Here is a 15,748-nt window from a genome sequence, read left to right as displayed (position 1 = left end):
ATTCCTGCTTCTGCACAAAAGAATCATTTTTAGAAAATAGCTATAAAAAGGCAAAAGAGGTATACATGGTTATTTCTACATTGTGAGGAGAGGAATTTAAAATTTATCACAGAACCCAATGAAGAGACAAATTAACTTTTTAATAGCAGGGGAACCAAATTTATTTAAGTGGTTTTTAAATTAATAATATATTAACTGTACAATCCCCATATGAAGACTTGCATTACTGTAAGAACGAACTTGGGCTGTCAAATAAGCCTACATACAAAATATAATTCTAAATAAATGTAGATACTTGGATCACAGTCAGACAAACAAAATACCGAAACCAAATAAAGCAAAAGAAAACCCACTGTACTAACGAAAAAAAAAAAAAAAAAAAAAAAGCTTGAAAATTATTTTTAGGATGTCTATCTTCTTTCTGGTCTAGATTTTTTTTTCTTTTTTCTTTTTTCTTTTTTTTTCTTTTTTTTCTGTTATTCCCCTCACCCTGACCCAGCCTCATTACCTCTAGCATATGTCCTTTTTAATTCTCTAACTTAACTGACAGAGTTATTAGTTATCATTTCTTTGTTCCTTTGATGCTACATGAATCAAGCTAAGATAAATCCAAAAAGGGATAAGTTCCAAACGGTATATATCTAGGGAAGCACACCCTGAATAAACAATTTCTAAACATTATAAATTTTGGCTAATTGGGCTAGCCAACTTATTTTTCAACACTGGAACAATTCTGGTTGCTTTCATGGCTCTGTGAATCAAAAGTTCAACTAGATTATATACGAAGATTTTCAAGATTAAGAAGCACATCAACTGACGAGCAGACAACTCCAACCTACTGTCAGAAATGAACTCATGATCTTTTCTCTCCCCCAGTCTCATTCATCCTCTAGATATTTGTTATCTCAGGTGATGACATCACCATCCACCTGGTCACCCAGAACCAGGAGACCCTGGAGCTATTCTTGCAAATCTCCATTTTCACATCCACCATATCCTGTAGATCACTCATTCTTGTTCACTTTACTTCCTAAATATTTCAATGTTTCACTGAGTTACAGAAAGCTTAAGATACTTCAACATTGTGTCAGCTACTGGAGATATAAACACAAAACAAGATGCATTTTTTTCTTCTCATTCTTATCTCTAGAGAAACCCTTTATGTTCTCACATGATCTGAGGAAGGAACTAATTCAACAGTTTCCTAGTATTAGAAAGTAGTTTTATAGAGTAAGAAGGGAGAAATCAGAAGGAATCATAAAAAATAACTGGTTGGCAGAACTGTAAACAGACAGGTGGGTGGTACGAGGCTCTAAGTTCAGTTATAGAGGGACTATTATCTTGCTTATTGCATCACTGGTGTGGTTATGCAGTACACACTCAAAAAAAAAAAAAAAAAAGGCTCCATTCTCATGGCTGTAAGAGAGGTGAGGCACTCCTGCCTGTCTACTTGCTTGCCTGCAGCCTCAACTCTTCTTCTGGTGGCAGAGTTCTTTTCCTAAAAACAAATCAGATATCACATTTCTGCTTGAAAACCTATTGCCCTACACTCTCGCCATTTCCCCAGACCTGTGGTGTACTGTTAATATTGCTGAGTTTTTGCATCTGAAATCTTCCCTATCAGACAAAATTCCACTTATTTGAGGCCCTGGGCCATGCATGTATTCCTTTTATGAGAGCATTACTGATTTCCAAGACTGAGTTGCTTCCTCTTCTGGGCCCTCACTGCACTTTTTAGTCACATTGTATTGCATGGATTTGTTTACATATGTGCCTCTCTCTGTAGACTGTGAGTTCCTGGAGGCCAGGACCATAACTTATTCATCTTTTGCTATTTAACATCCTCTCTAGGATCTGGCTCTCAATAAATACTTAATGATATAGAGTCAAGGGACGCTGAATGTCCTCTATTCAGAATATCTTTTATATATTGCCAGAAATATGTGAGGATGCAATTATTAGTGTTTTCACCTTTAACAAATATTGATTGTATCTACTACGTTTTGGGAAGTTGGTGATTATTAACAGTTGAAAAATGTATAGAAATCTTGCAATTCTAGATTTTAATTAAGTAATACTATTACAAACACCAATCAATTTTGTAGAATCTAGGGGTAGGGTACTGTCGTGAGCTCAACTTCTCTGTATGTTTGAAAATTTTCATAATAAAATACTGAAAAAATTTCAATTAGGAGACTTGGAAGGGGTAACAATATACTGTTTCAAATGACAGTGACTGAAACATAGCCTTTTAGATGGATGCAGAATAATGTCTGTTCAGGATTACTAGAGGAATACAACTGGTCATACCTCTGTATTACACCCTGCTCATACATAGGCTAGCCAGCCAGGACAGGCTTTGGGCTTTTCTTGTTTTGTTTCTTTTCTATCCGTGTGAACATGTTACTAGGTGTGATGCTACTTCTCAGTATTGTTTTTGTCCTCTTCACCAGTTATCCTATTAGCTTCCCTAGTTAGCGAGATGTCAGCATCAACATATAAAGAGAGCATTTAAAATTTCTGATTGTGGTGAACAGCAGTAACAGAAGTCACTCAAACAAGAACTGTGTGCAACTTCTTTTTAGTTGTCTGTATAGATGGACACTATACTTTATGTGATTGAATGATCTAGAAATGTGATGACAGCTTGTATTACTCTCAGAGAAAAAAAACATTGAGTTCTCATGATTTTGGCTCAATTCCACTCCTGCTTCCTGACTGATGTTATAATTCACATTTTAGGCCATATTTCTCTATAGTATTTACTTGGGCTTTTATTGGCATGCTTAAATTTTTTATGTTGTACTTCAGAAGATCATGCTGAATTCTTCCTCTGGTTTCAACCATCACAGCAGCCACAATGGGGTTGGATTGTTAGGCTTCTAAAAACTAATTCAACTTGACAGCCCTTAAACACAGTATTGCTTAACTGAGAATAGCCTCTGATAAAGGTTTGGAACTTGCTTCAGTCAGTTAGATTTAAATCTCACTATGCTGAGATTGCATGTGAGTTTTATTTCATTCTTAATTCTACAGTGAATAAGCATTTCTTTAACTTTTTAAACTATAAAGAAAATAATTTGGCATATTCAAGTACTCAACATCTTAAACAGATGTTACCTTTTTGCTGTATCTGATTTAAATCTTTTTGCCGTTACTGTGGAAGAAATAAAATATTTCGGATACAGGGAAAAGCGCCCCCTCCCAATTCCTTTCCCCTTCTTCCTCATTTCCCCCAGAGGTAACCACTATCCTGAAGTTGGTGTGTATCATTCCCAAACAAGCTTTTATATTTTCTACTATGTATGCATATATATATAAACAACATACTATTTTCTGTTTTTAGATTTTATATGAATGGTATCATTGTCTATTAAGCATTCTGCAATTTCTTCACTCAGTACTATATTTTTGAGATTTATTCATGGTTATAATTAAAATCTAATTCATTAATATTAACTGTTGTATAGAATTCCATTTATATTGTCTATATAATCTCTAGTCTATTTCTCTATTGATGAACAATTAAGTTGTTTAAAATTTTTTGCTTTTACAAAGAATGTTGCATTGAACATCCTTTTATGTTTTCTTGTGTATGCGAGTGGTTCTCTTGGCATTGCTGGGTGATATGTATGAGAAAGTCAACTTCGTAGGACTATCAAGTTACTTCCCAAATGGTATATAAGTTTACATGAGTATTATTTTATCAGCATAAAAATACTTTGTATATGGTATGTGTGTGTGTAAATAAATATCATTAAAGCCTACCTATAGGAGCCAAGGTATGTAGAACTTGGTACTTTATAACAAAACAATAGACACAAAATGGAAATGGAAGGTGATGATCTATGTCTATGCCCCTTAAGAATAAAAGTTTAATTGAAGTGAGCTCTAAGACAAGCTCAAAATAGTTGGTTCAAAAAGTCAAACTGCGGGGGGGCTTCCCTGGTGGCGCAGTGGTTGAGAATCTGCCTGCTAATGCAGGGGACATGGGTTCGAGCCCTGGTCTGGGAGGATTCCACATGCCGCGAAGCAACTAGGCCAGTGAGCCACAACTACTGAGTCTGTGTGTCTGGAGCCTGTGCTACGCAACAAGAGAGGCCGCGATAGTGAGAAGCCCGCGCACCGCGATGAAGAGTGGCCCCCACTTGCCACAACTAGAGAAAGCCCTCACACAGAAACGAAGACCCAACACAGCAAAAAAATAAATAAAAATTAAAAAAAAAAAAAGTCAAACTGGGACTTCCTTGGTGGTGCAGTGGTTAAGAATCCGCCTGCCAATGCAAGGGACATGAGTTCGACCCAGCGTCTGGGAAGATCCCACATGCCACGGAGCAACTAAGCCCATGTGCCACAACTACTGAGCCTGCGCTGTAGAGCCCATGCACCAAAACTACTGAAGCCCGTGCACCCTAGAGCCCATGCTCTGCAGCAAGAGAAGCCACCGCAATGAGAAGCCCTTGCACCGCAAAGAAGAGTAGCCCCCGCTCACAGCAACTAGAGAAAGCCCGTGCTCAGCAACGAAGACCCAATGCAGACAAAAATAAATAAATAAAATAAATAAATTTATTAAAAAAAAAAAGTCCAACTCTCCATTGGTATCGGCAGAGCCATACGTAAGTAGGGTAAGTAGGGTAGGCTGCATAACGATTAATGGCGATTCTTACAACTTCTCTTCTTCAGGCTGGGGGCTGGCACAGTCATCTCAAAGACCCAAAATAAGTCCCCTAGACCTCACACTAGGTGAGGTCTAAAGCTTCTACTTAGAAGGAATTTGATTGGGAATCAAATCCACTCTTCATACAAGTTTTGACTGAAAAGTCTTTGATTTTTAAAAAAATAATAGCTCTTTGGGAGAAATAAGAGTAAAGAGAAACTCCAACTGTTGAAGTAATAATGTTTTTTCTTTTTTTTTTTACAGAGATTATTCCATTTTAATAGTTTTAATAGTTAAGTATTTATTTATTTATTAAGTGACACCTGAGCAGCTGAGATAAAATGACAGCATAAAATAACAAAAATCATACATTGCATGTTGAACACTCTATCATTATAAAATTAACACACAACAATTAATACAGAAATAGTAATTTAATACATATTTCCGACACACTGCTTACTATTTCTGAGATACTTTAGATCCCTACTTCACTTCCCAAATTGGGAATTAACACACACACACACACAAATAATGGTAATGTTTTCAACAAACAAAACAAACCTAATCCAGTTTCCATTGGTGACAGTAATCTTTCTTTTCTCATTACGTTCTGTTAAAAGATACTATGTTGAACAAATAATATAAATAGTGAAAACTTCAGTGATGGAGATCAGACTCGTGCTAGGGTTAAGAATGCTTATTTTTAGAACACTGTCTCCCTTATATACCATGTAAATTACTGTATCTGTAATGGTCAGCAAATTACAGAAGTTTGTTACCGCATGCTCTAAAGCGATGATTGGAATATTTTTTCCTGTCCTAATACACCTGAGGGATATGACACATTTTCATCATTAAAAGTGGCTTACTATGGCAGTACTGTGAAGGAAGGAGAGAATTTAAAAAATGACCCTCAATTTCAGGTTATTTTGATATGCTATTCTACTTTCACCATCATTGAGAACAGATGTTATAGAACAGTGGTTCTCAATTCTGGCTGCACATCGGTACCACTGAGGGAGTTTTAAACAAAATTCTGATCTAACTGATCTGAGTGGAGCCTGGGCCCTGGCATTTAGAAATGTTTCCTAGGTGGTTCTAACATGCAGCCATGGTGAGAAGTACTGCCTTTCCCTAAAGCTGTGGTTCTCAAATTTTAGCACACCCCAGAATGACCTGAAAGGCTTGACAAGACAGATTTCTGGGCTCCAGTCTCAGAGCTTCTGATTCATTAGGTCTAGTGTGGGGCCCAAGAATTTACATCTGTCACAAATTCTCAGGCGATGATGATGCTGCTGGTCTGAGGACCACACTTTGAGAACCACTGCTCTAAACCAGAAAAGATTCGCCCTTTATTTGTTGGCCCTTTCTATTTATAGAAAAGCTTCTACAATTCATATTAAACTGTTCTTTAGTTATTATTTAACATTTTAGTACAGAATTAGCTAACAAATTATTTCCTTTTAAGAAGCAATCTATATTCATCACTAAAAATAATCCAACAATATAAATCCTAAAAAGTAAAATATAGAAGTTCCTTGTTTCCACCCATTCTTTAACTCAGGGCTTGGCAAATTTATTTCTGTAAGGGCCAGACAGCAAATATTTTTCACATTGCAGGCTATATAGTCTCTGTTGCAAGTACTCAATTCTGCTCTCATAGAGTGAAGTGGCCAGAGACAATATGTAAATGATGAGTGTGCTGTGCTCCAATAAAACTTTATTTATAAAAATAGGTAGAGGGCTGGATTTGGCACATGGGCCATAGTTTGCTGACCCTTGCCCTGACCCATGTCCCAGAGATACTCATTGCTAACAGTATTTGGAATATATACTTCCAGACATTTTCTTTGCTTACATAAACCTAAATGTTATATCTGTATGCTCATATAAAAATACATATGTATGGATCCAGCAATCCCACTACTGGGCATATACCTAGAGAAACCATAATTCAAAAAGACACATGCACCCCAATGTTCATTGCAGCACTATTTACAATAGCCAGGTCATGGAAGCAACCTAAATGCCCATCGACAGATGAATGGATAAAGAAGTTGTGGTACATATATACAATGGAATATTACTCAGCCATAAAAAGGAATGAAACTGAGTCATTTGTTGAGACGTGGATGGATCTAGAGACTGTCATACAGAGTGAAGTGAGTCAGAAAGAGAAAAATAAATATTGTATATTATCACATGTATGTGGAACCTAGAAAAATGGTACAGATGAACTGGTTTGCAGGGCAGAAGTTGAGACACAGATGTAGAGAACAAACGTATGTATGGACACCAAGGGGGGAAAACTGCAGTGGGGTGGGGATGGTGATGTGCTGAATTGGGCGATTGGGACTGACATGTATACACTGATGTGTATAAAACTAATGACTAATAAGAACCTACAGTATAAACAAACAAACAAAAAACAACTAATACTAAACTTTCTTTGGGTTATTTGTATGGAAATATGTTAACATAAATGTTTCAGACATTACATTAAATTTCTAAAAATCTTATATGTTCTGGTATAATGTTATAAGTCATAATTCTAGTTATTACTTTAAAATGTATATCTCAGAAATAACTAACTTTCCTTGTCAGTTGCATTATTATGAACTTTCATCAAATCTTTAACTGTGGTCATTTTTTTTTTTTTTTTTGCGGTACGCGGGCCTCTCATTGTTGTGGCCTCTCCCGTTGCAGAGCACAGGCTCCGGACGCGCAGGCTCAGCGGCCATGGCTCACGGGCCCAGCCGCTCCACGGCATGTGGGATCTTCCCGGACCGGGGCGGGGCACGAGCCCGTGTCCCCAGCATTGGCAGGCGGACTCTCAACCACTGAGCCACCAGGGAAGCCCAACTGTGGTCATTTTTAAGTCTTTTGTCATTTACAGACAGTTCTGGGTATACTCTGATGCTTTCACAAAAATGTTCCTATAAAAGGGTTTCATCTTCAAGGAATTCATGGAGAAGACTCTGACAAGTACAGGTTTCTGGTAACTGACTATACTGCTGTCAGTTACCAGACATTTTCAGAACTCTAATGGAAAACTGATGAATTCATAAAAGTGCTAACAAAAGATCAAGATGAAAAAAAAATTAATTACATGGGACTGAGTGAACTGATGAGGATGATTATAACTTTTGTGACTTTCTGTTTGAATAAAAAAAAAATATATCCCACAAGGACTCAGAGGCAAAAAATATACAAATCAATTATCACTGCAAAGTAAAGGAGCTGTTACAGTGGAAGATTCCTGGACTGAATGTCAATATCATGACCTAGTATGAGTGTGTTTCGTGTTTGGTAATTGCAATCATTGTTGCTTTTGTTGTGGTCATCCATTTACAATGCTTGGCGTCAGTTTATTTATCTCTTGTAAAAATAAAATACAGTGTGTATGTGTGTGGAAAAAAAATACATATGTATGTATGTACAAATATACTATGTATGAACAAATATACATTTTTGTTTGCTTCTTTTTTAAATGGAATCATCAGTGAGATATTTCTTATTCATAAATTTGACAAGAAGTGTGATGTGAGGAAACAGTAATTTCTACACATTTTGTGTAAAAATGTTCTGTACAAAAACACTTAATCTGGAAATGTCTGTATTAGTAAAAACTGATAGAAACCAAAGGGTCCACCAAAAGGTGCTTATTTAAATAAATATGGTACAGCTATACAATGTAATATTATGCATATGCAAAAAAAGAAATAGAGTATACTGCTATGGAAAGATGTCCGTGGCATATTAGTAAGAGATAATTAAGTTACAAAATATAAAAAATAGTTTTAAAGGCAATTAATATCAGGAGAGTAATCCAGCATTTCTGGTTATCTAGCTTAAGCTTCCATATGTAAAACAGTGGGAGGGGCTTACTCTATCCACTGGTAGGATATCATCCTTGATTCTGAAGTGATTTAACAACGTATAATACATGAGTGCTAAAAGTGGTGAGCTGCTTTATGCATTTTGCTTTTCAAAGCTTTAAAACATATTTTGCTGGACATCATTACTGCGATCACCTGGGAATGCCAGCTCATGTTGTTCAAGAGAACCTGGCATCTGGGTGGAACTGCATTTTAGTCCGATTGAATATGGCAGCTTTTACAAAACTGCTATTAGTAGGAATGGAGAGAGATGTAAATGTGCATCGCACAGAAAAGATCAGTACTCTTTAGCCTGTGATCTCCCATTCTCACCTGTGGGCACACTTTAAGAAATATGTGAGTTGAAGGCAATATATTTAGTTGTAAAAATTGAGAGCTGCATTGCTTAAATGGTAAAATTAGGAATAATGTGAAAGAAGGATTGATAATTCTTTTTTTTTTAATGCCATGGCAGATGCAAAATTTCGGTTTTGATGTCTATTTTGAGGACCTAAAACAAGGCTTTTAATCAATGTATTATACATCAAATTGATACTGTTAACTTCTGATTATTCAAATTAATAAAATATTCATAGAGAAATGTCCAAAGTTTTACATTTCTCAGACTCCCCACCCCAAGTAATTATCATGCCTAGAAGCTTTTTAGTAAAAGCAGCAGTGATCAGGCTGACGGAACCTGACAGGCCAGCAAGGCCCAATTACACTGGTGCTCTGTGGCACTTTGATGTCCTGGAAACGAAGAGAGATAGGGGCAAATTGGGTGGCACATTATGTTAATGACTTGATTTAATCCAGCCACTAAACTTTATGTAGCCTGTTAAAAAAGATGCTAACACTAATTATGCCACCTTGGAAAGGAAAGGAGGGGACAAGCATTTCATTCTGACAAAGTGAAGCTCATAAATGTTGTAAATGAAATGAAACAAAATGAAGTAATCTATGATTAATTATACATCACAGACATGAAGAAAAGAGGAAGAACCAAGTAATATGTCTGAGTCCTGGGAAATCTGTTAGATTCCTTTTAAGGATCAACATTTCTAAAAAATAACTATGAGCTGTCAGATTCTGTAACATGAAAAAAAGAAAGTGAATAATCTTAAATTGCTTACACAGTGTAGTAGATAATTGAAATTCATAGCGTAATTGGCATAAATGATGTTTATCTAGGACACTACTCTCACTCTCAATTTTGTGACATTATAGCTATTGGTAAAGGCAATCTAAAAAATTTCTACAAAGTGGAGGTAACCACAGAGTGGGGTTATTTAATTACTTTTTAACTAGTCTCTGTGCCTCTAATCTATTCTTTACTTTATTGATAGCAGGATCTTTTAAAGTGTGATTCCAGAGTGCAAGCTCCACTTATTAATAAGGAATGACCAAGACTTATTCCTTTTATTCACTGCTAAATCCCCAGTCCCTAGAATAAGGCTCGGGACACAGAAGATGCTCACTACCTGTTTAATGAATGACTGATCTTCCTCCTCCTCCCTTAAAAATCCTCATTGGCCGCTCGTAGAACTTCAGGATAGACTTCAACCTCCTCAGATAATACATAGAAGCCTCAATGCTCTGGACATGACTATCTTTTCAGCATATTCTCCTGGGGCTCCCCATGTGTGCCATAGGGTTGGCCCATCCTAAAACCGCTCTGATTCTCAGAACAAGCCATGCTCCACATTCTCTCAAATTCTTATGCTTTTGTTTCTTTGGCCTATAATGTCCCCTCCTCTGCTTCCACTAATTCTTAATCATCTTCAAGTCTTGGCTCAAGCTTCACTGACTCTAGGAAGCGATCCTTGATGAGGGTCCCTCATGCTGAGTTAGGCACCCCTCCTGAAGGCTCCCACAGCAGCTGTGCATTCCATTCTCCTAGCGCTGACCACTGCATTGTAATTGTGTTTGCCCTAGATTGTGAATTTTTTGAGGCTAGGGATTGTTTCTTGTATGATACACAGTAGATGCTAATGAATAAAGAATTGCTGTGAGAACTATAAGGAGATATTACATAGCATGTGCTTAGCACATATTAGACACTCAGTAGTACCTTCCCTTCCAAAGAAAGCTATGTATTCCTGTCCTGAGATTTCTACCTGAAGCAGTTCTTAAAGAGGAGACAAAAGAAGAAACTAATGAGCCACAAGTATTTTTGTGCTTAAAAGTTACTATCAACAATCAGATAAAATGACATCCTGTGTCTCCTGGTATCATGCACTGAAAAGGACACAGCATTGCTCCTGTAGTATTCCTACCAAAACGAATAACCTGAATCACACAAATCCAAATTGAAGGACATTTTACAATATAAATGGCCTGCATTCTTAAAAAATGTCAATGTTATGAAAGACCAACTCAATGGAAGGCTGAGGAACCATTATGCATCAAAGGAGGTTACAGAGGAATGAAAACTAAATGCAATGTGTGATCTGGATTTGATCCGGGACCAGATTAATAACATGCTATAAAGGATAATACTGGGACAACTGGCAAAATTTTAATAAGAACTGTAGATTACAGTATTATTATTCTGAAGTATTTAGGGGTAAAGGGGCATGATCTCTGCAACTATCAAATGATTCATTACAACTATGTATGTAAGAATGTGTGTTTATGGTGTATACATACTGCATATAAGCATATATAGGAGAGAGAAGAGAAATGATTAAAAAAAGAGTATAAGCAAATGTTAACAACTGATGAATATGAGTGAAATGTATTCAGGAGTTCTTTGTAGATCTTTAAAGAAAAAGGTTCCATGACTCATATTAAACGATTTGCAAAAGTAGCACACAGAAAAACTGGTACAATCACTAGAAAATGCTATATTTCAACATTATGATGATCTCTTGTTTCTGTGCTTACAGATTATACTATGTTACTGTATTTGTCATATAATTTAACAAAACTAAATTTCACCTATGAACATAAGATTCTGGTCATTACCTTCTACTAAAAGTAGAATTTTTAAAACCACATGGGAGCTGATTAATGGCTACCAAGGCACAAAGCATTGCTTAAAATAGCTGCTTGCTTTAAAAGATATTCACACTTCTGAGACAGCATCTAAAACCATTACAGGAAATCACATTTTGGAATGGTAGTGAAGGCTGTATTAGGCTGTAGCAAAGTAACACAAATTACTTTTCTGGAAGTAATAAGGAAAAAACCCAGTTTACTACAAAGGAAAAATATATGTGTACATTAGAATTAATTGAATATTTTAGAGGAATAGCTCTTTCACTAAACTTCTTGGTTAAATCAAAGTTCTTTACTCTTAGTTAAGAGCACTGTATAACTGCACTGAGATGCTAGGAATGGTGTCAATATATACATGATTCTGTTGAGTCTGATATAGGACTTCTCAACCTCAGCACTATTGACATTTTAGGCCAGATGGTTCTTTGTCGTGGGTCCTATGCTTTGCCGCATGTTTAGCAGCAACCCTGACTTCTAACCACTAGATGCCAGTAGTAGTCCCTCCCAGTGTGACAACCAAAAATGCCAAAATGTCCCTTGGGTGGCAAAATTGCCCCCAGTTGAAAATCATTGGTCTAAGATGACATAAGTTAGATAACATTTCTCCATACTTTGAAAGTTACTCTTAGATGATGAATACAATGTTTAGAAAATAAAATTAACTGTTGCAATGTCTCCCTAGTGTCTCTTGGATAAAATCCAAAACATTTAGTCTTCACCATTGTAACTGAAGTCTTCTATCTCTTTCTACAGAAAGGCTTCTCCAGTTAGTGTATTCTTGACTTCTGAAACATAATGTGCATCCCTGCCTGCAGTAAAAATGCACATGATTTTCTCCCTGCTGCCATATATCCACATCTTTGAGTTGTCACAGTTAAAGCAGGACACTCCTTTCTACTGTGTGACTGGCCACAGCTAAATGGGTCAAAGGAGCACAACTGATAAAGATGGACCCAATCCAGAGGCTAGACGTGGCTCATCAGATCCTTCTCCTTGGGGCTGGGTGTTCTGTGTGGCTATCTTTGGGCAGTAAGCAAGTGAAGCAGAAAAAGTCAGCTTAAAATGAGAAAAAGCAGACACAAAACTATGAGAAAGAGGGTAGGTGAGCCAGCTTGTGGGCATATCCTTAATGAAGTCTATTGAAAAATCACTCCAAATTTCTCCTTCCTCTGAACTTCCTTAATTAGTGGCATGATTGTCAGCAAGTCACCTTATTTCAAAATCTCAGTTTACTCATTTGGAAAATGAGGAGGATAGGTCCCAAACAGCTTTATTCTTTAGCTCAAATATCTGACTATTAATCATTGGTACTGTCTCCTGACATTGTTTTATATTGTAATTTAACTGCTGAAAACATCTTCCCCATGAATGTAATGTTTCCTGAGGGCAGGGCTGGAACATTATATCTACCTCCTTACAGAAGAGTGATCACAAACTGCAGATGGTGAATCCCTGGGAATCGCTGAGTTAAAACAAAAGAGATGAGTGCTGTTTGTAGATTGGCTAGATAAATATATCCCTTGGTACTAGTCCTGTAGACCCTAGGACTGATTCAGTATCTCATATTGTTATGTTCAAAAGGCTAAACAATATAGCCTTTTAAAAATCGTGACGAAAGTAAGCAGAGTCTTGCAGAACTACTGAGAAAGAAATGTGAACCATGTGAGAGAGATATCTGAATCAAGCTTGCAGGCTTACTACTCTTGATGTAATGAATGGAGTGTTCTTAGTAAAATGATGTGATGGTTAAATTTATATGCAACTTGTTTGGGCCACGAGGTACCCAGACATTTGGTCAAACATTATTCTGGGTAAGTCTGTGAAGGTGTCTCTGGATGAGATTAACATTTGAACTGGCAGACTGAGTAAAGCCGATTATACTCTCTAATGTGGATGGGGCCTCATCCAATTAATTGAAGACCTGAATAGAACAAAAAGGCTGAGTAATAGGGAACTCTTCCTGCCTGACTGCCTTGAGCTGGGACATTGGTCTTTTCTTGCCCTTGAACCGAACTGAAACATCTACTCTTTGTAGGTCTCCTGCCTGCCTGCTTTCGGACAGGAACTCACACCATGGGCTCTCCTAGTTCTGAGGTCTTCCAACTCAGACTGGAACTAAGCCATTGACTTCCTTGGGTATCCAGCTTGTAGACTGCAGATCTTGGGACTCCATATTCTCCATAATCACGAGAGACAATTCCTTTTAGTAACTTTCTTTCTCTCTGTATATAAATATATCTTATTGGTTCTGTTTCTTTGGAAAACTGACTAATACAAATGGCTAGACAGCTAAATTCCACACAAGAGGCTCATTTTCCCATTGATTCCCATTATCAAAAATTTCCAGTAGAGGATAGAGAATTTCTATTCACTGAAATAATTTGATTTATTTTGATAAAATAATTTAACAATTTCAGATTTGACAAAGCAAACGATTTAAACTGAATTGAACTAAATGCTATAATTAAGTCTTCAGGCAACCATATGCAAGATTCCTTTTTTAATTTATCAATTATGAACAATAATGATTCCATATATCAGTACACTATATGTTAGATGATGTTATAATTAATAATTATATAATAATAATTATAATAAAACTTTGGACAGATGAGTTGTTCTGTTTATATTTATGATCATCTGTATTTGTCAATCATGGAAACAAGGGATTTCTCTATTTTACGGAGGCATCTGTGACAACTGAAATGTTCTGTTTTATGGGTTTGTTCTGCAGAGAGATTAAGCTAAGAATGTGAGATTTTAAGAGTTGAAATAAGTATTGCAATTCTTAAAAATAAAGTAGAAATTCTAAAGAAAAGGAATACAATTAATCATTTCAGGAAAATTAATGAAGATGAATAGAAAAAGCTAGCACTTTACTTACATTTACTTTATAAAAACTTTTTCTTCCCTTACAATGAAAAATGCTCTGGTAAGTGGGACACTTCCTATGTAAATTAAAGTATAATTTTCTTCTCAAAATTTCAATTTACATACTACTTTTCAGCAATGTGCTACAAAACAAGTGAAGTATACCTATATGAAATTAACTACCTTCTAAGGGTTTAATTTTTTGGCAGAATGAAATAACTTTAATAGCTTATCAGTGACATATTTAGATAACTTACATAGATAGGCTATGTGAATAGCCTATGAATTCACATGTGTAAGTTATTATAGTTTTAAACGCAATCTCACATTTTGAATTCTTTAAAGTTCAGATTTGATTTAATACATCTTTGTATAATGGTTCTGAAAAGGAGTCAGAGAAGTCAGCTGGTTTTAGCAAGTAACTATTGAAGCTACTGATGTTAGGTACTCTTAAACATGTAAGCAAAAATAACACTTACATGTTATGGTCTGTGACATAATGAAAGTGTAAATAAAATTTTCTCGTACTAGATGATTACTTGGATAAGATTATGATAACACATTAAAATTTTTCCAGAAATATTCTGCCTTAAGATGTTCATATATGAAGACTGATAAACTATGAATGAAAAGCAGCTTTATTTCAGAACATTTCTGGTTGATATCAGGTTACTGACCTGTTTGATGGTCTTGGCGGTAGGACCTGGAATAATACACTCATCACTGTCAGAAGCTGATCTGTCTTCTTCATCTGTTAAAAAATAAAATTTTATTGGTTTAAATCTGTTAAACCAATTATATTTGCACCTTGTGACATGGAGAGAAATAAGCATACATTACAAGGATAACCTTAAAAGAACAATATGGTAATCATGTCTGGATTTTTTTTAGCAGTAAAGATATTTATATTACATTTTAGAAAAGAGAAAAAAATGACTGAAAAATTCCAGGTTTAGTTTTAGCAGAAACAAAGGAAATAAGAATGTAGCTTGCTCTAGTACGAAATTAAAAAAAATTTTTTTAAAGAGAAGACCATGGTAATAATGTCTAACAGCCTAACCAATACTACTGTGTCAAAATCAAGTTATTCCTACTATTTAAAAACATTTTTAAAGGTTTTACAGCTTTATTGCAGTAAACTGACATAATAAACCACACAAATTTAAAGTACAAAATCTGTATTTACATTCTGAAACTATATATTTTGACAAATATGTAATTCTGTGAAACCACCACCACAATTAAGATAGTGAACATATCTAACACCCCCCAATATTTCCTCATGCCCCCTTGTAATCTCTTTCCTTCTGCACCTTTCTATTCCCGTTCGTCTTTCCCT

General features: G+C 35.9%; 1 protein-coding gene across 3 annotated transcripts in view; it reads right to left on the bottom strand.

Annotated features, from left to right (window-relative positions):
* The window catches only part of RPGRIP1L (RPGRIP1 like), a 100,267-nt gene that overhangs the window by 20,993 nt on the left and 63,526 nt on the right, over positions 1 to 15,748 (bottom strand). For all 3 annotated transcript variants that reach the window (XM_007459458.1, XM_007459459.1, XM_007459457.1), the window contains one exon: positions 15,087 to 15,160. In XM_007459458.1, coding sequence (XP_007459520.1) covers positions 15,087 to 15,160 — 74 coding nt within the window. The remainder of the gene's footprint in view (positions 1 to 15,086; positions 15,161 to 15,748) is intronic.

The sequence above is a fragment of the Lipotes vexillifer genome, unplaced genomic scaffold (genome assembly GCF_000442215.2).
Source record: "Lipotes vexillifer unplaced genomic scaffold, Lipotes_vexillifer_v1.1 scaffold342, whole genome shotgun sequence".
Classification (NCBI taxonomy): domain Eukaryota; kingdom Metazoa; phylum Chordata; class Mammalia; order Artiodactyla; family Lipotidae; genus Lipotes; species Lipotes vexillifer.
Note: the sequence above shows the minus strand (reverse complement) of the source record. Positions and strands in the feature narration are given on the sequence as shown.